The sequence below is a fragment of the Trichoderma ghanense genome (assembly GCF_004382785.1).
Source record: "Trichoderma ghanense strain CCMA-1212 chromosome Unknown scaffold_10, whole genome shotgun sequence".
Classification (NCBI taxonomy): domain Eukaryota; kingdom Fungi; phylum Ascomycota; class Sordariomycetes; order Hypocreales; family Hypocreaceae; genus Trichoderma; species Trichoderma ghanense.
This window is the reverse complement of record NW_027395673.1, coordinates 912768-935064: the sequence shown is the minus strand read 5'-3', so window position 1 is coordinate 935064 and position 22297 is coordinate 912768. Positions and strand designations below refer to the sequence as shown.

General features: G+C 56.3%; 7 protein-coding genes across 7 annotated transcripts; 4 read left to right on the top strand and 3 right to left on the bottom strand.

The window, feature by feature from the left end:
* Positions 1-30: 30 nt before the first annotated feature.
* CCMA1212_007898 (3-ketoacyl-CoA thiolase, peroxisomal) lies at positions 31-1516 on the top strand (the record flags this gene model as incomplete). The annotated part of the gene is made up of 4 exons (XM_073705057.1): positions 31-37; positions 112-203; positions 292-653; positions 718-1516. The coding sequence occupies 4 exons, from the start codon at positions 31-33 to the stop codon at positions 1514-1516; spliced, it is 1260 nt and encodes a 419-aa protein (XP_073556559.1).
* A 254-nt stretch (positions 1517-1770) lies between these two features.
* Positions 1771-3288, bottom strand: CCMA1212_007896 (Uncharacterized protein; the record flags this gene model as incomplete). The annotated part of the gene is made up of 3 exons (XM_073705056.1): positions 1771-2179; positions 2252-2993; positions 3048-3288. The coding sequence occupies 3 exons, from the start codon at positions 3286-3288 to the stop codon at positions 1771-1773; spliced, it is 1392 nt and encodes a 463-aa protein (XP_073556497.1).
* A 1231-nt stretch (positions 3289-4519) lies between these two features.
* On the top strand, positions 4520-5610 carry CCMA1212_007895 (Golgi apparatus membrane protein; the record flags this gene model as incomplete). The annotated part of the gene is made up of 4 exons (XM_073705055.1): positions 4520-4739; positions 4860-4917; positions 5151-5255; positions 5310-5610. Coding segments are annotated over 4 exons (684 nt in total), but the record flags the coding sequence as incomplete, so codon positions are not given.
* A 2519-nt stretch (positions 5611-8129) lies between these two features.
* On the top strand, positions 8130-11118 carry CCMA1212_007894 (uncharacterized protein; the record flags this gene model as incomplete). Its single annotated transcript, XM_073705054.1, has 2 exons — positions 8130-9054; positions 9119-11118. The coding sequence occupies 2 exons, from the start codon at positions 8130-8132 to the stop codon at positions 11116-11118; spliced, it is 2925 nt and encodes a 974-aa protein (XP_073556696.1).
* Positions 11119-11448: 330 nt separating this feature from the next.
* On the bottom strand, positions 11449-12648 carry CCMA1212_007893 (uncharacterized protein; the record flags this gene model as incomplete). Its single annotated transcript, XM_073705053.1, has 1 exon — positions 11449-12648. The coding sequence occupies one exon, from the start codon at positions 12646-12648 to the stop codon at positions 11449-11451; it is 1200 nt and encodes a 399-aa protein (XP_073556494.1).
* A 488-nt stretch (positions 12649-13136) lies between these two features.
* On the top strand, positions 13137-18148 carry CCMA1212_007892 (DNA replication ATP-dependent helicase/nuclease DNA2; the record flags this gene model as incomplete). Its single annotated transcript, XM_073705052.1, has 4 exons — positions 13137-13181; positions 13265-14779; positions 14829-15323; positions 15374-18148. 4 exons carry the CDS (start codon positions 13137-13139, stop codon positions 18146-18148), a joined length of 4830 nt encoding a protein of 1609 aa, XP_073556493.1.
* Positions 18149-18333: 185 nt separating this feature from the next.
* Positions 18334-22086, bottom strand: CCMA1212_007891 (Protein BRE4; the record flags this gene model as incomplete). The annotated part of the gene is made up of 7 exons (XM_073705051.1): positions 18334-18460; positions 18541-18782; positions 18907-19164; positions 19232-19353; positions 19405-19633; positions 19711-21018; positions 21082-22086. 7 exons carry the CDS (start codon positions 22084-22086, stop codon positions 18334-18336), a joined length of 3291 nt encoding a protein of 1096 aa, XP_073556496.1.
* Positions 22087-22297: the final 211 nt, after the last annotated feature.

Genomic DNA, 22297 nt, shown 5'->3' with positions numbered 1-22297 from the left:
AGCCAGATAGCAATCCACACAATCGTCATCATGGGCGGTAAGTCATTCCCCAGATCATGAACCAACCTTGACGGACTGAATCCCGATCTCTAACTCTTTATCCTTGCGCAGCCGTCGACAGAATTTCCCAGGTCGCTGGCCAACTCACCGGCAACCCTACCGCCGGCGGCCGCGAGAAGCTGCTCGAAAAGCACCCCGACGATGTATGCCAATCCCCCCATCCCCCCCCCTCTCGCTCCCATCCATAAGCATACATCAAAGGCGGAATACTCACCTCATGTCCTAACATAGGTCGTCGTCACCGCCTGCTGCCGCAGCGCCTTCACCAAGGGCGGCAAGGGCGGCTTCAAGGACACCCCCGCCGCCGACATCATGGCCGGCATCCTCCGCGCCATCCTCGACCGCTCCAAGATCAACCCGGCCCTCGTCGAGGACATTGCCGTCGGCACCGTTCTCGCGCCGGGCGGCGGAGCGACCGAGATGCGCGCCGCGGCCTTCGTCGCCGGCTTCACCGAGGACACGGCCGTGCGCACGCTCAACAGGCAGTGCTCGTCCGGCCTGCAGGCGTGCATCGATGTGGCGAACCAGATCAAGACGGGCATGATTGACATTGGCATCGGCGCTGGTGTGGAGAGCATGAGCTTGAACTACGGGTGAGTCGAAAGAAGCCCTCTATATACGACGTGGCGAGTATGACCGAAACTGACTGATGAAAAGCCCCGGCGCCGTGTCCGAATTCTCCGAAGACTTCGCCAAGAACAAGGAGGCCGCCAACTGCAAGGTCCCCATGGGCGTCCTCTCCGAGGCCATGGCCAAGGACCTCGGCATCTCGCGCGCCAGCCAGGACGCCTTCGCCGCCGCCTCCTACCAAAAGGCCATCAAGGCGCAAAAAGAAGGCCTCTTCAGCGACGAGATTGTGCCCCTCAAGGTCCGCGTCCAGGACCCCAAGACGGAGGAGTGGAAGGAGATTGTCGTCGACCGCGACGACGGCGTCCGGGACGGCATCACCGCCGAGTCGCTCGGCAAGATCCGTCCCGCCTTCGCAAAGGACGGCTCCATCCACGCCGGAAACGCAAGCCAGGTCTCTGACGGCGCGGCCGCCGTGCTGCTGATGCGCCGGTCCACCGCAGAGAAGCTCGGGCAGACCATCCTGGGCAAGTACGTTGCCGGGGCGGTCGTCGGCGTGGCGCCGCTGCTCATGGGCCAGGGCCCGTGGAAGGCGATCCCCAGGGCGCTGCAGAAGGCGGGCATTTCCAAGGACGACGTGGACATCTATGAGATCAACGAGGCGTTTGCGAGTCAGTGCTTGTGGTGCGCGAATCAGCTCGGCATTCCGCAGGACAAGATTAACCCCAAGGGAGGCGCGATTGCGTTTGGGCACCCGCTGGGGTGTACGGGGGCGAGGCAGGTCTCGACGTTGCTGTACGAGTTGAAGAGGACGGGGAAGAAGATTGGGAATACGTCCATGTGTGTTGGTACGGGAATGGGGATGAGTGCTGTTTGGGTTGCGGAGTAGGTGGTTTGAGGTTGGGAAGCGATGTATATGAGGACGGGACTTGTACGAATAGAATGAAGACGGGCTCACTATATTGTCAAAGAAACAATGGACAATGATTATGGAGATATTGCATGGAAACATCCTGTGTGTGTGAGACAGTATCTACCTAGTCTTCGAATTGCTACCATGTCGTCTAAAGTTCATATCAATGATATCTGTGTAAATTCCCACCGCTACCCGCCGTCGACAACACCATTCTCACAGCATCCCATTCAAAAGCCCTCAATCTGAGTCCCGAAGCCCTTCTCCTTCGCAACCTCAACCAACTTCGACCCAACCACCAAATCCATCAGCCCAACCCCAACACTCTTATACACAACCGTGCCGTCCCGCAGCCAGCGCGACAATCCATCGTCCTTTTGCTTCTGCTTGTCCTTTTCAGACAAGTTGCTCGAGCTCTTACGGAAGTGCTTTGAAAGGGACGATCTCGTACCCGAAGAAGTCGCGCTCATGGGGCTGGTGGGACTGGTTGGCATGTCGCTGGAGGCGGTGCTCATGGAGGCGGCCCTTTCGGACATGTCGAGGTCTGAGAAGGCTGAGGAGGTTTGGGACAGGACGTCGGAGGATTCCGACTCTGACTCGTCGACGGCCATTCGGTGAAGCATGACGAGTTCGCCGAGTCTGGTTTCATTATCGTGTTAGTCGTGGTGTGTCCAGATAGTCATTAGAATGAGATGAGAGCTGCAAACTTACTCGACGAGCTGAGTGGGCGCAATCTTTGCGTGGATAATCTCTCCTGCTTCCGTCAATGCGCCTTCCAACGTGTCCACCACGATGACGCCGCCCTCGTCGGCATGCTTGTGGAAGTGTCTGTGGCCCTTTTCACGGGGCTTCGTCACCAGCTGCAAAAGGCCTTCAGGCAATTCCCTCATCTGTGGCGTATAGCTTCCCACGGCAACAATGAGCCTTCCCTTCTTTCTGCCTTCACGGTTCGTTAGTATGGACGCCTCGAAGAGCTCCTCTTGAGAAGGAGTGCAGCAGTAGATGATGTCGGCAGCGCGGATATACTCCTTCTGTAACCGGTCAAACTCGTGAAACGTGGGCGTCAGTATACTAAACTTGGCTCCATCCCAACCCTCTCGGGCTTTGATGTCGTGAGGGATGATGGTAAACTTCTTGAGGATGCGGCCGGCGCTGTCCGAGAAGCGGTGGTTGATGATGTTGACGTGCTTGACCGTCTTGCCCCTCATCATCAGGGCGAGCCGGACGTGCCAGTAGGCCTGCATGCCGCTGCCGAAGACGGTGATGGTCTTGACGTGGTTGCGGCGGTAGACGAGGCACAGCGAGGCCAGGGCTGTGCGGAAGGCCGTGAGGGTGCTGGCGTGGACGAGGCCGATTGGCTTGCCGTCTGGGGCGAAGAGGTTGACGACGCCGGTTGGGCTGATGGGCTGGACGGAGGGATCTTTTGATGCCTCGGCAGACGTGAGGGAGACGACTTGTATCAATGTTAGTCATGATGTTTAGGTTTTTGACATTGTGGCAGTCGTACCTTTGCAGCCCATGCCGCTTGGCCCGCATGATGGCATATACAGCGTCGTGGCCTGGGTCGCGGGATGCAGCGTCGATGTACGATGCGGCTGCTGGAAGACGCCTAAGCCATCGGCTCCGAGATCGGTTGAGAAGGCATGGAGAGCATCGGCCAGGGTTTTGCGGAAATCTTCCAGCTCTTCCAGGCTGAGAGTCTCTAGGATGTCCCTAACCTGGTCATCCGAGAGAACTGTCAAGGTCATGTTGAGCGAGTTGAGGTCAGTGATGAGATAAGCTAAACGGAGGAACAGCTCTATGAAGCTACTCGGTATAGTACCAGCTCCGAGCGCCGGCGATCAGTAAGGTTGAGACGAAGAAGCTGATTAATCAGGATCAGGGGAAGGGCAGGATAGTATCAAAGCCACTTGTTACGGCGAATTGAATTCAGAGAGAAGAGAAAATTGGCGATATCAGCTCATCTACTGACTGTATGTACAGTGCGGCGGCCGTTCCGTCGTTGCTGAACATGATGTAACCAGGGTCCTTGGCACCGGTCCGGCCATGAGGAGTCTGTGGAGTCGAGAGATTTTGGACCGAACTCGCCTGACGCTTCTAGAGCTGCTCCCCCCGCATGCTCGAGATGTCGACTTCTTATCGTATTCGGCTCAGTGCGGGTGAATGCGCTGTTGGCTTGGCTGGGCAATCCGGTGACATGCTCCAGGGTAGCCGCTCGTGTGATTTCGTGCCGTGAAGGTGGAATAGAGTTACGTGTGCTAATTGGCGATCTTGCGCTGGACGAGCACTGTTCAGGCACCGGATCAACGGGCCGTGGTCGCGTAGATTGCATGGTGAGTTGGGTGAAGCGAGGGAAACAGAGAGGATAGTGTGCTACCCTTCAGGTTATATTGCGGATGTGCTTTGTCACAAACAACTGCGGCTCCGGATACTCTTGTCGCCAGTGATGCAACATCTCGACGAAGTAGAGCGGCAACAGAAGTAAGGATTCTAATAATGTGCTGGGTGTCGTGTTGAAAAGCAGACGAGTTAGCGGCACGGTTTGCTTCGTATGGCGTCCAGTCTGTGACAGAGGGCCGCGTACGGGCCTACGTCACAAAGGAGGCCGTGATGCAATGCATTGGAGCTGCCTGGAGAGGCTTGTACTGCTGTCGAAAGAGGGCACCTCTGCTGCCTGGGGAAGCAGGTACTTGAACAAAGAACTCATGATGAGATGTTTGATTCTTATGGATCAAGAGGGAGCATCAACACTTGCATCTCCTTGAAGCATCTCGGAGCAGCCCCCGTCCATACAGTACAAAAGGTCCCTGCAGCCTCTCCCAGCAACTGCGCCCCAGCAGCCCGGTGGTCCAATCAGAAGCCCCGTCGCCGGCTCAACCGCTGTCCTGCAGCACGGGGTCCTTCATGTTCTGAGGCACACTTGCGACAAGTCGCCGGTACGAGCCGCACACGTCTCCTTTCCGCCAACTTACTCCAGACCACTCGTACCGTCTACCTCGCGACCCCGTATCCGACTCGCTCGCTCCTCCAATCCCCTCGGCCGCTATACCGCAACGGGCCCTGCCTCGACCTGGCCCAAAGACTGGAGGCTCGTCACCCTCGTTCGTCCCTTGGACAACAAAACGTCGACATTCCACCCTCGTCCTCCTTGCCATCCGCACATACGCCAATCCGCAGCTCTCGGCCCAGGTCGCATCGCGTATGCTCTGAATCGCCTCGGTCGCCGTCTTCGAACCGCTGCTCGACTTGCGAGGCCATTGCGCGCGCCAACAAACAAAGGACACATACCGCATACACCGTTCTGTGAGCTGCTGGACAGCTTCGTCGACGAACCGCCAAAATGACGCTCAAGGAAGAGTTCCAGACCCGGAATTTCAGTACGTTGCCTTTGCGCCTCTTGCGACTTTGTCGAATATTGGATCATTTCGGGGCTGACCGCAGTGACAGGTATCTACGGACAATGGTAAGCCTTCGATGCGCCGAACCTCCAGCAGCGCCGCTGCGACACTGTTGCTTGGACTTGCGATGCGATGCGAAACGCAAACCCCCATTGCGAAATGAGGTACCGCCTTTGGAAGGCAACCTTTGGCTGACCTGGGATCGATTTCAGGCTCGGAATCCTGTCCATGATTCTCTGCTTCGCTACGGGCTTGTCCAACATCTTCACGCTCTTCTCCAAACACGCACTGCTGATTATCTTCTGCGCACTCGCCCTGTAAGTTGCCATCGCTTCATCAGCCTGGGCAATCTGCTGACTACGTCTCCCCAGCGCCTCATCCTTCATCATTCTGTTTATTGAGGTGCCGCTGCTGCTCAGAATCTGCCCGACGTCTCCCAAGTTCGACGAACTCATCCGCAAGGTCACCTCCAACTACATCCGAGCAGGCACCTATGGCGTCATGGCTATCGTCCAGTTCCTCAGCACGATTATCGTGTCGTCGAGCTTGATTGCTGCGGCGGTTTTCCTGCTGCTGACAGCCATCTGCTATGGTCTTGCCGGCCTCAAGGGCCAGGCCTTTATCGGAAGCAAAACTCTTGGCGGCGCGGGGATTGCACAGATGATTGTCTAAGATCCTTGCTGCTGCGCGAAATACGGGGGAGGGCAAAAAATAGGGGCGAGAAGAAAAAGGGGATAACCTTGACGACATGGTTTACTGCCTCAAACGACGCATGCTTCAGAGTGAAGATGGGGCTGAATTGACGAGGCTTGGGAGCTTGGACAAGGAAACGGAAATCTGCAAGCGTGTTGTCCAATGGATCGATTACTCAGGACTTTCCAACCGTTTGCCCCGGGGTTGTTGGGCATTTGTCTTCAAAAAAAGGGATTGATTTCGGCGTCGGGCATGAGGCTTGGCTCATGGATTGATTTCAACAGATGCCGTTGCGCATTCTTACCTGGTTGTGCTTAGTGGAATAGAGTTCCAATGATGTTATTCCCGTTGTTTGTGCCTGCAGTTGTGGAGGAGTTTGGGTACGGCATCGGAGAGTGATCGGCTTGCATGTGAATATACTGTGACACCGTGACGACGGTGAAGGGGAGTCAATGTGGACTTGGTCAGAATTCATTGTTTGTTCAGCGAGTGGTGATCAAGACGGAAGAGCCTTTTGATGTATTGCTTCGATCGGTCCAGCCTTTGTAGAGCTGACGAAGGCGCTGATGCGTATCTGGCTTGACGTGTCTTACGTCTTAAAGAGGCACTACCTGAACGAGACACCTAGACAGTCTCTCAACAAACACATCAAGGCAAGCACAGTATCTGATCCGGCGCGACTGAAAATATCTCATTCTCTAGGCCAATGTTGGAAGAAAAAGGGACTCTAGCCGCTCCACTCAAGCTCTGATCTCTTCGCTGTGCGATTTGCGGTTCTCGGAGTCTTCGTGGCGTTTGACCTTGTCGTACTCGTACATACCTCGATGCGGAATTGCGACTTGCCGAGGAAAGGCAAACACGTTAGGCATGTAAGTCGTCGTAAAAATAGCACTCTTAGCTCAGCATAGGCGATTCCAGGCCGCGACTCAAAAGGAATCATGGTGTGACAACTTGGTAGCGCGTATTTCACACGGGAGATGTTCTTCCATAGATGATGCAGATGTAGGTACAGCTGCTTGAACTAGTATTTGCAGACAGACACATTCAGCTCCTGTCTGCAGATCGCAGGCACTACAGTACTGGAGGGCTGCAGGGTGAATCACCTGCAGGTGCTTCAGTTTGACGAGTTACTCGTAGCTACATAGGATCTGTTGGATCTGTTCATCCCGTGCTATCGTGTACCAGATATGCAGAGTAACAACGCGGCAAGCGTCCGACCAATGACGATGAGATCCAACGGCAGCAATTTTGGCTCAATTGCCCCTTGGCGGTGAAACTGAGTTGGGCCGGTTAGATTTGCTCTACTTGTATCAAGGCTATGTTGGCAGCGTTAGTTTGCCTATAGCGTCAGTTTTGCCAGGTCAGCCGATCGCGTTGGGTTCTGCCAGTTGCAGGCTGTTGAGCCGTGGGAGAGGGATGAATGATGCTCGATGGTGGGGTTGCTGGACTGCTAGTGACGCAATCCGCGATTCTGGGACCGAGGAAGACTGAAGACGATGGAGAGTTGGCCTGGAAAGCGGAATGAGTTTTTACATGGAGTTGACGCCAGATGTCACTGCTTGGTTCTGTCGGACAGTGCATGTAGAGCGCCGAGAATGCAATAGGCAGTCCATACGCGATCTCTGCGAGCGATAAACAAACAAACAAACAAACAGCATCCATCCATCCGTCTTTTGCTTCGAGCCCAAGGCGTGGTGTGGCGTAGAGGGGCTGGAGTGCAACCGTACGGCTGACAATCAATATGCACTGTACCTGCGCACCTGCGACAGGTGCAGTTCCCACCGTTCCAGGGGTCGTCCACACAGTGCAGCCCCCCCGTCCACGCGCCCAACTAGTGCAGCAGCCCCTCCAATGGCAGCACCGGCATTAGCTGGCAGATAAGCTACAAGAGGCTGCTGGTGCCCGGTTCGAGGCATTGGACTCTGCCCTGGACAGCATCGCAGACTCTGATCGACCGACTCCAATCTTCCAATCTGTCTTTTCGTTCTTGTTCTTTTTGTTGTTGCTCTTGTTCCTCTGATATAATCACCGTTGCTCAAGGCACTCAACCTCAAACGCCCCCCTGAAGCAACTGGAATTGGTGAGTCGGCCCTGTGCCCATACAAGCGCCTCCGTGGTCACACAGTTACCCATACGGTATGACTGTATGACTGGTTCGAGCATCGTCGGCCATTGATTGCTCGTCCTCTGGCGACCAATTGAGTGGCATCGTGCGAGGGGTTGCCCAGTGCCTGGACCTGAAGGACTGCGATCAATGGGCGTCCGTTGGGCCTGGCATCAGGCCCCTTTGTGTTGCAGCCTTGGTCCTGTGACATGCCGCCTCTGACTCGAGCTATGGAAAAGGGTCGAACGAGCTCCAGCTGACGCTTCCCGTTACTTCTCCAGGACGTTTACGATTCATAACGAACCAAGAACCGTTTCGATAAAACAATCCACAAGCTGTAGCTTAACGACTTCGTCCCGCTTCAATATCTGCTTCTTTAAATGATATATACACTATGACCGCACCGACAATGCAGCAACCTGTCGTCCCCCCTCGCCCGTCCAAGAGCCCGGCCAAGGAATTCCTGGCCGCCACATCATCGCCTGTGATTCCGCCGCGGCCGACCAACAAGCGTATCGACCGCTCCAAGTCGCCCAATCCTGATCGATTCGCACAGTCGCCCTTTACCGATGGCGTCATACCTCCTGTGAAGCCCCTTACTGGAGAGTTGGGCACCGGCAGCCTTGGAGGTTCCCAGGAGTCTCTCGACCACAATGAGAGCGTGCCGATGCCCTCTGTGGGCGAAGAGGGCTTGGAGTACAGCATCATCACCTCCGAGCTGCAGGGAGAGAGCACCGACTCTGCGGAACAGACTCGCTCCGTCGCCGAGGACCTGAAGCTCCATGCCCCGAAGCCGTCTCTGCCGGCGTCGAGTGCCAAGGAACGACTCAGGACCGTCACCCGCACCGACTCGGACAAGGCTGCCTCGTTTGGCATTGGAAAGCCGGGACACCTCGAAGGGCGTTCGAGCTCTCGGAATGGCCTGAGGAAGAAGTCCAGCACCAGCTTCTCCACCACCAGCGAGCAAGAGCACCAGCTCGATGATGAGCATGGCATTCCCGAGATTGGACAGCGAGTCCCCATGAACCCGCATCTCGGAGACGTCCAAGCCCCGTCGCCTGCCCCGGGCTCCGAAGGAAACGGCAAGAATCACAGCCGCAGGCACAGCTCTCGTGGTCTTCCCCCTGGAAGCTACGGAATGCACGGCCACGGCGTTGAGTCGCAAGACGAACTCGACAAGGCCTACTACAAGAAGCATCCTGAATTGCTGCAGAGGGAGCTTCACACTCCGCTATATGATCGCCAGAATGACTTTGCCATGAGCAGCAACGATCTCAACAAGCTGGTCCGGGACACGGCCAACCGTAGATCTGGCATGGGTTGGTAGCCCTTCACTTGAGTCGATATATTCTGGCTGCTTTGGCTAATACTCATCCATTCTAGATTTCCACGAACATGAAGGAACTCCCAATGACGAGGTTGCGTTCCAAGCCCACGAAGAGTATGCCAGTCGTATGGCCACTCCGCGCCCCGTCTCCATTGTGTCCAACAATGGTGGCACTCCGCTGGAGGATCCGGGGTCTGAGGACAAGCCCATTCACGTGGATGACCCCAAGTATCCGGAGCACTATGGCTATGGCGCCGAAAGCCCCGTTGATACTCCTGGCGACGACTTCGAAGCGCCGATCCTGGCTGCGGACGAGGTTGAGAAGGATATGACCAAGCCTGCGCAGCATCCCGCCATTCGCCCGCACCTCGACCGCAACGCCAGCTCGCATGACGGCACAAGCCGCCCGACCAGCCGCCCCAGCAGCCGCCCCACGAGTATCTACAACTCTCTCAACACTCATGAGTTTGACCACACTCCGCTGGAAGATGTACGCGAGTACGAACCTCTATTCCCCGATGAGGCGGCCAAGAAGGAAGAGGAGGAGAAGCGCGCCAGCAAAGACGGCTCCAAGGCGCGCCACCACTTCCCTAGTAAGGATGTCTGGGAAGATGCGCCGACCAGCCATCATTATACCACCGAGGTGTCAACCCCTGACAATGTAGATGAGGAGGAGCAACACCGAAGGAAGTCGTCGACGCACCACGACAATCGCCCCATTACTCCGGCGCAAGCATTTGCCATGCAGCAGGAAGAGCTCGCGGAGAGGGAAGCAAGTGGGAAGAAGCACAACTTCTTGCCCATCCTGGAGCACAAGCCGCCGTCTTGGGTGGATCACCAGCCCCATCTGAAGAGTGGAAGGTCGAGCGCGAACAACAGATTCCCCAGCAAGGATGTGTGGGAAGACACCCCGGAGAGTCTGCTGTACGAGGCCGAGGTTGAGGAAAAGCCAAAGGATGAGAAGAAGCCGGGGATCCCTGCCCGGCCCGCCAAGAAATTGGCCGAGTTGCTGTCGCACAAGCCCGCTGTTCCCGACCGTCCGAAGCCAAAGACCCAGCCAAGTGACGATGCCGTCAAGCCATCAGTACCCTCTCGACCCGTCAAGAAACTCTCTGGCGACTCCAAGGACGGTGAGGCTCCCAAGCCGAAGCCGCCGGTCCCGTCTCGGCCCGCCGGGGGCAAGATTGCTGCGCTGCAAGCTGGATTCATGAGCGACTTGAACAAGCGCCTGCAGCTTGGTCCTCAGCCGTCAAAGAAGGAAGAGACGGAAAAGTCCGAAGTCGCAGAGGAAAAGGAAAAGGCTCCGCTGTCTGACGCGAGGAAGGGTCGGGCTAGAGGGCCGCAGCGTCGTGCTCCAGCCCGGGCTGCGGCTCCGGCTGCGACTCCGGCCGCGGCGAAAGAAGCCACTCCTGCCACTCTGTCCATTTCTCAGCCACAGACAATTTGGAACATTGATCCTGAGCACGGCGATGTTCATGTTGCCTCTGACTCTGCTGACGTGCCTGCAAAGGGAGCTTCTGAAGCTGCCGTGGAGTCGGAACAGCCACCACCCCGGCCAACAGTGAGCGAGGAGCCCGCTGGATTGGAAAAGCCACAAGCCGCGGAAGAGGAGAAGAAGGAGCCGCAAGTCCCCGTCCAGGTGGCGGAACCCGAGGCTCTCAAGGAATCTCCGGAGCCTGTCGAGTCTACAGAACCTGCCGCATCCGAGACGGCGCCGGTGTCTGAACCTCTGGCCGAGTCTGAAGGATCCAAGGGCCCCGAAAATGCCGAGCAAAAGCCTGAAAAGGTCGAGGAAGCCGAAGAGGCCAAGGAGCCCGAGCAGACCAAGGGATCCGGAGAAGCTGAGAAGCCAGAGGAGCCTGCGACGTCAGAGGAGCCGGCCAAGTCAGAGGAGCCGGCCAAGTCAGAGGAGCCGGCCAAGTCAGAGGAACCCGCAAAGGTAGAAACTCTTGCGTCGAACATGGCTGGCGAGAGCATCCTGGAGGCCAAGGTGGAGCAAAAGGACGATGCAGAGGAGATAGAGCCGGTGGAAGTCAAGGACGAGGTCAAGTCGTAGGGCGGTCATGGTATGCCTTGGTGCATGATTCTGCCGGTGGGAACTCTAGTTCATTGGGCTATCTACCTAGACTCTTGGATTCGGTACCGTCGGTTTGGTAAGATGAATCAGTTTGCACATGGCATATCCTAGTCGACGATGCAATTCTCCTCGGTTGGCTTCAGTAATAAAAAGACTGTTTATACACCTCGATGCGAATGTATATTATCAATCTTGATATACCTTGCGACAGAGTACAATGAGATGCGAAAGTGTGTACCCAAATTGTTACAAGAAAAACGTCATATATAATACAAAAAGGTCACTTTTATGATCTCTCTAAAAGTCTTTTCATCTCCCACCCCACGGGCGCCTTTCCGACTCCGCGCCTGCCCTCTCCCTTTCCAACAGTCGATCAAACTCGCGCTGTGCCTGCTCCTTTGCCAGGTTCTTCTCCTCATCAGCCCTGGAAAAGGAGTAGCTGCTGTCGCGGGAGCCGACCGGAACGCTGGAATCGGCTTCGGAACCCCATCCGCCTCCAGACTGGGGCTTTTCCCACGTCTGCCGGCCTTGCTGAGAAGGGGGCTGGAACTGCGCCTGTTGGCGAATGCGGTCCCACGCTGAGCCCGACGACGAGTCTGAGGTGCTTCTTGCCGAGGGAGCGATGGGGGAGGCGTCGTCAAAGTCGTCTGCTACAGGAGCATCCCACGGATCCGAGGGCTGTGAGGTTTGTGACGACGATGCTGTGGGGTTGCGATATGACGCCCAGGAGGACTGGCCCGGAGCGCTCTGGCTTTGTTGCTCCGGCTCCCTGTACTGGCTCGCGCCCTCATGCTGCGCCTCCGACTCCCAAGCGTCGTTGATCTGCTCGCGGTGCTCCTGGTTGCCCCCAAAGAGCGTTGCGCCCTGCGCCTTGCCGTCATGCAAGAGCGACCGCAGCCTCGGATCCTGCTCCATGGCCGCGCGCTGCCGCATGAAGTTTGCGCCCTGGAAGAGGGGCTCGCCGAGGACCCAGATGGTGGTGTAGTAGGCGGCGAAGCGGGCGCTGTGCCACATGAACTTGAGGCCCGGCGAGCCGTTGATGGGGCTGAAGCGCGTGAACTCGGGCGTGAAGAAGGGGAACCGCCAGGTCTTGCGGCCGCGATACGTCAGGTACGCGGCGAAGCCGGTCATGGCCCACTTCCAGGCGAGCAGGTTGTGGACGCTGGAGAGGAAGTGCTCGGTGAGGGCCTGGGTCTCGGAGTCGGCAAAGGGCCGGTTGTTGACGGCGGCGAGGGACAGGACGGTGGTCTCGGCGAGGGCCAGCGTCTGGGCGCGGCCGAAGCCGCGGAGGCGCGCGTGCAGCGGCGCCTCGTAGTCCTTGAAGAGGCGGTGGATCTGCTCGTGGATCTGGTCGTGGAACTGCTGGCGGTTGTGGACGGCGCGCTGGCGGCGCTCTTCCATGGCGGCGCGGGCGGTGCGGATGTAGTCGGCGCGGCTCATGGTGTTGGGGTCGGGGGGTTTGGGGGCGCCGTCGTTGGGGCTGTTGTTACTGCCGCTGGGGGTGTCCATTTTGGTGCTTGGCTGTGTTTCTATCTTGCCGATGGGCTCTTTCAGTCAGGAGTTGATCTATTGAAAGAGGGAGTAGGTATGAGGCGAGTTGTGCGGAGGCAATTGGAGTATTTGAGTCGGAACCCCGCGGATGCTGTTGGAGTCGTTGGACCGTCTTCGAAGGTTGAAGCAGCTGTGACGCAAGACAGTGACCAGGGGAGCTGCACGGTAGCTTTATCGATAAGATACCCCACGTGACCTGGTCACGCAGCGTACAGTACCTTATGTAAGCTTTCCGTCATTCTGTTGTTCTTGTTGGCGGTTGTTGCAGCAATTGGCGGGGCGCGCGACGCGTTTCAATGGGCGCGTGTCGACACTCTGCCCTTGCTGAGGCGTAAATTGAGATTCGCCAACATACTCCTCCAAACAGCATCTAGAAGATAGTGCGAACCGTTTTTGCAGATTGATGGCGCTCATCGTCAGGCTGCCAGACACTGCAATTGCCCGCCATGCCGCTCCAGAAATCGTATTCTGAGCGCATTGGGCTGCCGAGGGTATGCTTTGTTTACCTTCCGCCTGCTGTTGTGCCTCTTTCTGTTGTGGTGGGAAGACGTCGACTCACAAACATGTGCTGCAGCAACGCTCGCCGTGGCAGCGGTCTCACAGCCACCCGAATCACCTGCAGGCGCCGAACTCGAAGAATCTGATTCCCATTTCCGAGGTCACGAAGAAGAAGCTCAACAAGTTTCTCTACCAGGGCTCGAAGGATGAGTCTGCGGCAAACGGCGGCGCAGGCAGCGCGGCATCGGCATCGAACTCGGAAACGCCCTCGCATCTGAGGATGATTGGCAACAGCGCCACGCCGGTGACGAGGCTGAACTGGAGTGACCTTCTGGAGCCGTGCAGCCAGGCCGAGGAAGACGCCAGCATCTCGCCGAATGAGAAGCTGTTGTGGGATAATAAGCAGGACCCTAATGCGTTTGCGACCATTTCGCCGATGATGCCTCGCAAAGGCAGGAAACGAGCAAGGAGCTCTTCGCCCGTCTCATCGCCGCCCGCCGAGAGAATCGCGACGCCGACGGTCAATGTGAAGAAGCTGGCCAAGGCATTGAAGCTGCCGCATCCGGACCCGACGCTGGAGCTGTGGGATCGCTATTCGATGAACGGGGCCGAGGGGCAGTCTGCTGTGTGTGGCATGACGAATCCTACTCTGGCCCATTTGATGGTGTCTTCATCTCCGCGACCCTCGAAGAACCAAACTGCGCAGGTGGACAAGGAGAACTTGCGCCGGGCTGCCAGTTGTGGGTACAACTGGACCAAGAGGAGGAGGGTTGAGAAGTCGAGGCCGGGCAGTCAGAGCAGCTCCGGTCAGCGAGAGCTGGAGGCTGCATCCAAGTCGTCTCTCGTCACCGCGCTGCTGGATTCGGTCACGAGTAGTATTCACGACCAGACCCAGGATGACGACGCTGATACTGGAGCTATGGATTCGCCGTCTCTCAAGAAGAGGCACGTTGCACCTCAGAGCAGCATCAACACCCCCTCAAGGAATTCAAAACGCCGAGTACCGAGCCCCACCGTTTCGGATTACGGCGATGACGACGATCTGGATGACGAGCTCTTGATCCTCGAAGAAACTTTGCTGGCAACGCAGCCGTCTCAGGCATCCCAGGCGGCGGAGCCTGCTGCACCAGTCAAGAAAAGCCCAAAGAAACCAGGGAAGCAGGAATCGAGAAAGCTACCCGTTATTGATGAGTTTGATGACCTTGACGACGACCTATTCGATGGTGCGGATGATATGCTGGCAGACTTGGAGTCCAAGTCCCAAATGCCGGTGACAAAGATGACGACGCCAAGGGCGAAAAGGGCATCCCCCAGAAAGAAGACGCCCAAGAAGCTGGCCGACATGGAAGACGAGTTTGATGATGACTTTGACGCGGATGTCGACTTTGAGGCAGTCGAATACGCTGCGACGCAAGCAGTCCAGCAGCGAAACTCTGCCTCTGCAGCTGTATGTGAGGAAGCCATCCGGAAAGAAGTCATGCTAAGTGTAGGCCAGAACAAGAAGAAGACCAAGACCATTCAGCGATATTTAGTAACCAGTGTCTTAGACGGTGAATACGTCGATCAATACAACCGCACCTGTCCTGAAAAGGTATGTTGCGAACCCACACCGGCTTGTGCGCGAGTACTGACTTGACTAGATCTTGTTGATTCAAGCGGATGGCTCCAAGACCACAAGGACAGTACAGCTGCGAGGTTCCTGGTTTGATACGCCGGCACATCCCGGTTCCTACATTCACGTCATTGGGGAGTTCTCACCTAAGGGACAGTGCATTGTGGATGACGCCCAGAATCTTCTGATCCTGCATCCTGACCAGCTCATCTCCGCAACTGTTGTCGCCGATTCTTTCGGCTGCATGCGGAGAGCTGTTCTCCAAGATCGAGTCAAGGCCACCAGCGAGGCTTCACCCCCGTTGGTGTACGGAACGATGCTTCATGAAATCTTTCAGGAAGCGCTGCTTGCCAACAACTTTGACCTCCCCTTTCTCTCCAAGCTGATTGACAAGAATATCGAGAAGCACATCGAAGATTTATATGCTATCAAAGTTGGAACTGCGGCGGCTAAGGAACATCTCCAATCGAAGATGACGGAGCTCAGCTACTGGGCCAGGAGCTTTGTTTCCACTCAGCCACAGGTAAGAAATGATGTGTGCTTTGCGTATGCTGGTGCTGAAGTGCGTCCTAGATCGACGCGATCGTGGAAGGGAGAAACGGTGACAAGGCTACCATGGCGGTTAGAAAGCTGCTCGACGTGGAGGAGCATGTGTGGTCGCCCATGTATGGGCTCAAGGGAAACATTGATGCAACTGTCGAAGTCGCAATGACGGACGGCAAGCAGACTCAGGTGTTGACGGTCCCGTTCGAAGTCAAGACTGGCAAGCATGCCAACAGCAACCACATGGCGCAGACGGCTCTCTATACCCTCCTGCTGTCTGACCGGTACGACATTGATATTGCTTACGGCATCTTATACTACATGGAGACGTCCAAGACGATGCGGATTCCGGCCATCCGACACGAACTGCGACACATGGTTATGCAGAGGAATCAGCTGGCGTGCTACATCCGAGAACGAAGTGTCCAGCTGCCTCCTATGCTAAAGAACAAGCACATGTGTGGCAAGTGTTATGCCAAAACCTCTTGCTTCATCTACCACCGACTGGCAGATGATGGCAACGGAGACACGAGTGGCATGAACGAAAAGTTTGACCAAGTCATCAAGCACCTAACGCCAAAACATCAGGAATTCTTCATCAAGTGGGAGAACTTGCTGACAAAGGAAGAAAAGGAAGGACAGAAGACGAAGAGGGAGCTTTGGACGATGACGAGCGCGGAGCGTGAGAAAAAGTCTCGCTGCTTCTCCGATGTCATCATTGAAGAAGGGTCCGCGTCTGTGGACGAGGACAACCCCCGGATCAATCGATACCACTACAGCTTCATCAAACGCGAGCCGCCGCCCAACTTTACATTTATCGGATCAGAGTTGACGGTGGGCGAGCCCATTGTTGTATCCGATGAGGAAGGGCACTACGCCTTGGCCATTGGCTACGTTACCTCTGTTCGAAAGCAAAGAATCAGCGTAGCCGTGGACCGCCGACTGCACAATGCCCGCATTCGACAGCCTGGGTTTGACGAAACCAACAATCAGGTGTTTGCCAGCATTATGGAAGTTGCACCAGAGGGAGCGTCGCTTGATCAGAGCCAGGGGAAACTCAAGGAGCAGCCCATTCGCTACCGGCTGGACCAGGACGAGTTCAGCAACGGCATGGCCACTGTGAGGAACAACTTGATCCAGATGATGGCGAATGACGTGCCGGCTGCGGTGCAGATTCGCAACTTGATCGTCGACCTGGTTCCTCCCCGGTTCAAGGCGGTGGCATCACAGTACACCGTCACAGACGGGGAGAGCTTGAACGTCGATCAGCAGCGAGCAATCGAAAAGGTTATGAGCGCGCAGGACTACGCCCTGGTGCTGGGAATGCCAGGCACCGGCAAGACAACGACCATTGCGCACATCATCAAGGCTCTCGTCTCGCAGAAGAAGACGGTATTGCTGACATCCCATACACATACCGCTGTTGACAACATTCTCCTCAAGCTCAAGTCGGACAAGATTCCCATTCTGCGGCTCGGTGCCCCTGCCAAGGTGCATCCAGAAGTCCAAGACTTTGTTCATCTCGCGGGCCAGCCGAAGAAGACGTTTGAGGAGATCAAGGAGGCTTGGCATGGGACCCCGATTGTCGCCACGACCTGCTTGGGGATCAATCACCAAGTCTTTCTGGAGCGGTCGTTTGACTACTGCATTGTCGATGAGGCGTCGCAGATTACCCTGCCAATCTGCGCCGGCCCAATCCGACTGGCAAACACGTTTGTTCTTGTCGGAGATCATAACCAATTGCCTCCGGTGGTGAGGAATGAGGAGGCTCGACAGGGTGGCCTGGACGTCAGCCTCTTCAAGCTGTTGTCGGACACACACCCGCAGTCCGTCGTCAACCTGGAGCACCAGTATCGAATGTGCGAGGACATTATGACCCTGAGCAATACCCTCATCTACAACGGCAGACTCCGCTGTGGAACAGAGGCTTTGCGCAAGAAGAAGCTCCACGTCCCCAGCATGGAAGCTCTCAGGCAGCACCACCACGACTCAACAACCATACAGCGATCAGTGGGAACCCGCTCGTTTTGTACCGGGCCCGCCCCGTCGCGGTGCTGGCTCTACGATCTCCTGGAAGGCGAAGCTCGTGTTCGCTTTGTGAATACAGACACGCTACGTCCCTTGGTCCGAGAGGAGGCCCAGGGCAAGCGCATCATCAACCCGGCCGAAGGGCAGATTGTCTCGCAGCTTGTCCAGAGCTTTCTCACCGTAGGCGTCCCCGCCACCGAGATTGGCGTCATGACACACTACCGCGCGCAACTGCACCTCCTAAAGGACAAGCTCAAGCACTTCCCCGGCGTGGAGATGCACACGACGGACCGCTTCCAGGGTCGAGACAAGGAGGTCATTGTGCTCAGCCTGGTGCGCAGCAACGAGGCGTGCAGCATCGGCGACCTGCTCAAGGACTGGCGCCGCATCAACGTGGCGTTTACCCGCGCCAAGACGAAGCTCCTCGTCGTGGGCAGCGTGGGCACTCTCAGGGGAAGCGGAGACGAGAACATGCTGAGCAAGTTCATTTCCCTGATGGACGAGCGCGACTGGATCTATCACTTGCCGGAGGATGCGCTCCAGAGCCACTGCTTTGATGACTTGAGCACGCAGCTTACTGGGGCGACGCAGCGGACGCCGACGAGGGCGTCGCCGCAGAAGAAGGCGTTTGCGAAGATGAGTCCCGTCTCGTATCGGGACAAGGAGAATCGGAGGCCGTCACCGCCGAGGAGGGCGGGGAGGGGGGAGGGGATGATGCTCAAGGGGAAGCTGATTACGAGGGATATATTGAATGAGATGACGAATGGCGCATTTTGATGGCCTTGTCTTAGGTTTGTCTTTTTTTGTTTTTGTTTTTTTTTGTTTCTGGATTGGGATTGTTTGATGGAATTGGTTTGTTTCTGGGGGCGTGGTTGAATTATGGGTTGGGATATAGGTACGCAATGGATAAGTTACATTGTTCAGGGTATTCTAAGGGTTTGAGAATTGAAGCTCGTGCTTGATTACATCTGTTCTTCTTCGTGTTGATCGGTTCTCTCGTGGTTGCGTGCATGGGTATCATCTTCTTCGTCTTCGTCATCGTCGCTGTCGTCTTCATATGACTCTCTTACCCTCCACTCATCATCGAACCTATCCAAACAAACCAGTCAACCACACTTATCCTAACAGCACACAGACAAAAAGGAGGGTGGAAAGTGGACAGTACTTACCCCTGCTCACCAACAATAAGCTTCGTAAACCTCTCCAGCTCCTCCAACTGCGCTACGCAGCCCGTGAGACTCTCGTTGTACGAGTAGCTGTATATGTCGCTCCACTTCTTGTGCCATCTGCGGGAGGCGTCCTCGTGCGGGTCTTGGTCTTGTTCCTGTGCGTGCTGGGCCATTTCGTTTTCTAGGGCGGCGGTTTCGAGGAGGAGTTTGCGGCGGGCGGCGGCGGCGCTGGGGAGGTATTTCTATAATTCCCATGCGTCAGACAAATAGTTAGCGGGTGGATGAAAGTTGCCTCGAGTTGACGAATGGGGTTTAGAGAATATGGGGGCGCTATGTAGGGAGGAGAGAAGAGAGGGTGATGCGTACGGGAACTTTTCGATCTGCTCTAAGGGCTCCTGCGAAGATGTACAGATTCGCTAGGATAGAGGCCACGGCGTCTCTCCGGAAGCCGAGCAATCGCTGCGCGGCGATGGGATCGTCCCGGATGTAGTCTGGGTTGTACAGGACGGCGGACTGGCGCACGGCAATGAGGTAGTCGAAGAAGCGCTCGGAGGAGTCGGCGAGGCCGGAGTAGGGGAGGGGGTTGAAGGGGCTGCGGAGGCGGATCTCGTGGCGGGTCATGACCTGTTGACGATTACTGTTAGGTCTGTTGCATGATTAGAGGGGGAGAGTTTGGGGAGGGAAGGAGTACGAGGAGTTGGCGGATGCGGACGAAGCCTTCTCTGATGCGTCCTTCGAGGACTTCGGATTTGACAATGTCTTCGGGAGTGGGCTCTTTGCCTTGTTCAAAGTAGATGTACTTTGCCACGACGTCTGTGAGAGTTTAGCACGGTTATATCAAACCAAGACGGCCATGGTGCTCACTGCGGTAGATGATGCTCAGGAAAAAGAGCATTGAAGACAGCGCTTTCCTAAGCTCGTGCCTTGCAACAAACGGCCACAGACACCAGTTCACAATGATGGGCGCGGTGGTGCCGACGAGGAAGATGACGCCTCTCAGGGCAGCCGTGACGGCTGGTGAAGAGGGCAGATGGCCGGCTTGGACTTGTAGGGAGACGACTGTGAACGACAGGCAGCCTACGAGTCCAGATCTCTGAAATTATGCACTTGTTGTCAGTCCAACTCAATGCTTGTTACTTCCACGGGAACAAGAGGTGGAGATGGTCTTACCGGATGAGAGCTCTGCGTATAACGATACAGCATGGGCACCATGAAGATGGCTGCAAAAACCGCCACCACATACGGACTTCCGTCGCCTGCGGAATGAGCAAGACCACCCCATACGGCACCCACTACCGCTAGCACTGCTCTGGCGACCAAGTCTTGCACATTTCCTCCTACACGAGCATGAATCAGGAGCCAGCTCATGGTAACAGCCCACCAGGCTTCGTACTCATCCCACCAGACCTTGTCCCTGTGGAGGTACGAGGGGATGGAAAGGAGAGACGTGACGAGAACGGCTTTGAAGGCGTATCGGCCCTCGTAGCCTTGCAGGAGGTGCAGGACTTGCCAGATTCTGTAGCCGAGACTGTTCTTCTTGGTGTCAATATCATCAGGTTCTGCCCCTGGATCGGTGAGATGGGTCAACTCGGCGTGTAGCTCTGTTTCGGAGATGTTATCCTCGTCTTTCTCCATGGGCTTGTACTCTCTTGACTTGATCGACTCCAATGCACGCGCAATCTCAAGGAATGTGACGTGATAGGATGAGGCCGTGGCACCGCCTCGGTCGTGCATCACTTGCCTGTTGACGCAGTGGACGGTTTTGCCAAGGGGGTAGGATGGCAAGTGAGGCCGTGGCCAGTTGGAACACTGCTGCATGGTGTAGACTTTGCTCATGAGGTTCTCCACCGTGGTTGCGGTTTCGCGGAGATGCCTCGCGAAGATGAACAGCTGGACGACGGCTGAGTCGTTCATCGATGCCGGAGGGAGTTGGCCCGATTCCAGGAGCTCAGACTCCACGCTGTCAAAGGCTGTTTTGGCAGCTTTCATACGAATCTGGACGGGAGCGATGTCAGATGAAACGGTCATGGGGGGCCCGAGATACTGGCGGTAGCCTGACAGATCCATCAGCGCGGCTTGGCTCGCCTGGAGCCCCAGGTTCATGCATGCGAGGAGCTCCTTGGTAGGCTTTGCTAGTTTTCCAATCACGGTTCGGGTGACTTCTTTCTCTTCTACACCGTCAGAGGCCTTCTCGGCGATTTTGTTAAGGTCATGTGAAGACGCCTGGGCGGCTTCGACCACAATAGGGACGTGTCCATCTTCGCTCTCGCTGACAAGGGCGCTTTCGGTTTCCATGGCGAGCATACAGCGAATGACGGCTTGCATGAGATTCCGCAGCTCCCTCACGTCGTCTGGCTTGAAGCGCGTAATGGTGAGGCTGGTTCGCATGTCGCGATGGGCGGTGGACAGGTCCACGAAGGAGCGGACTAGATCCCGCCTGAGTCTGGTATCTCGTGGGCGTGGAATCACAATGGCGTCCTATTGAACCCGAGTCAGATTGAGGAGACAGGGAATGGCTTGAAGATGAAAGGGGGAACAAACCAGCATAAGCGAGAAAGACTGATGAAAGGCAATGGCAAGTGGCCTCGCACCAGCGTCAGGGAAGACGGTACAGTTCACAAGCAGCGCAAGAGCTTGTCCCAGAAGCCATGGGATGGCATAGTTCCTCAGCTTCTCCCACACGACAATCTTACCCTGCGTCTGGGCCAGCAAGGTGAAGATGATTGCTACGCCTGCGCACACCACCATTTGGTAAAACCTTGAGTAGTATGAGCGCACCCATGCCACGACTGCCATGAACAGAGCCAGGAAAAGAGCCAGCACTCCGCCGTAGCCGGCACCGGCAGCAGAGGTTGACGTGGACAGTAGAAGACCAACAGCTCCCCAGCCAATCCCAGCGGCCGTTCCAACGGAGGTGAATACAGCACCCTCAAGCTGAGCACCAAGAGTCCGGGCCGGATGGTTCAAGATGACTGAGACGGCGATGATGTAGTGATATCGGCCAAGCCATTGCCGGACAGCGGGAATCAGACACATGATGTACGCTGCGAAGTAGGCGGTAAAGGACCTGAGAAGGCGTATGCCAGCACGGGTCGTGGCGACGTTCCAAATCACGGATCTGGCCGCATCAATCTGCCTTGGTATGAACCGACGAGCCGCCAGAGGCGAATCCTTGTCAAAGGCAGCGGGCAACGAGGCCCTGGATCGTTCAACAAACCCCTCTGGTATCAAAGGCGTGCTTTTGACAAACGAGGCGTCAAAGAATCCATCTCGCTCCTCAACTACACCAAATGTGTCCGGGTCAACGTGGTCATCGGGGAGGATCTCGTCAATTGGGGCGATGAACGAGCTGCGTCTGCTCCCGTATTCGGACTGTGGCGCCGAGGGGGTGGTTGTTCTGAGCGGCGGATTCTGGGCGAGGAAGCGTAGCCTGGTGGACGTCGGACGAGATAGCGGTTGATGCTCATTTTCGACTTGTTCGTTGGTTGGGACATGAGTGGGATCTTGATGGATGTCGTCAAGATCTGAGGAGCTGCCGCCCGACATGGCGCGCCGATGCTGGGATCGAGTGTTTTTGATATCTAGCAGCTGGATTCATGAAGCCGAGAGCTAATGAAAGATGCCTCGGAGAATTGACAAGGACTCATTCCTAGCCGAATGGGGGGTGAAAGTTGCAAACTGCAACTCGGCGTCTCATGAGTGGAAGAGAATCATCGTCATCGGCGTTCGGCATCTGCGTCGGAGGGATGCTTCTGAT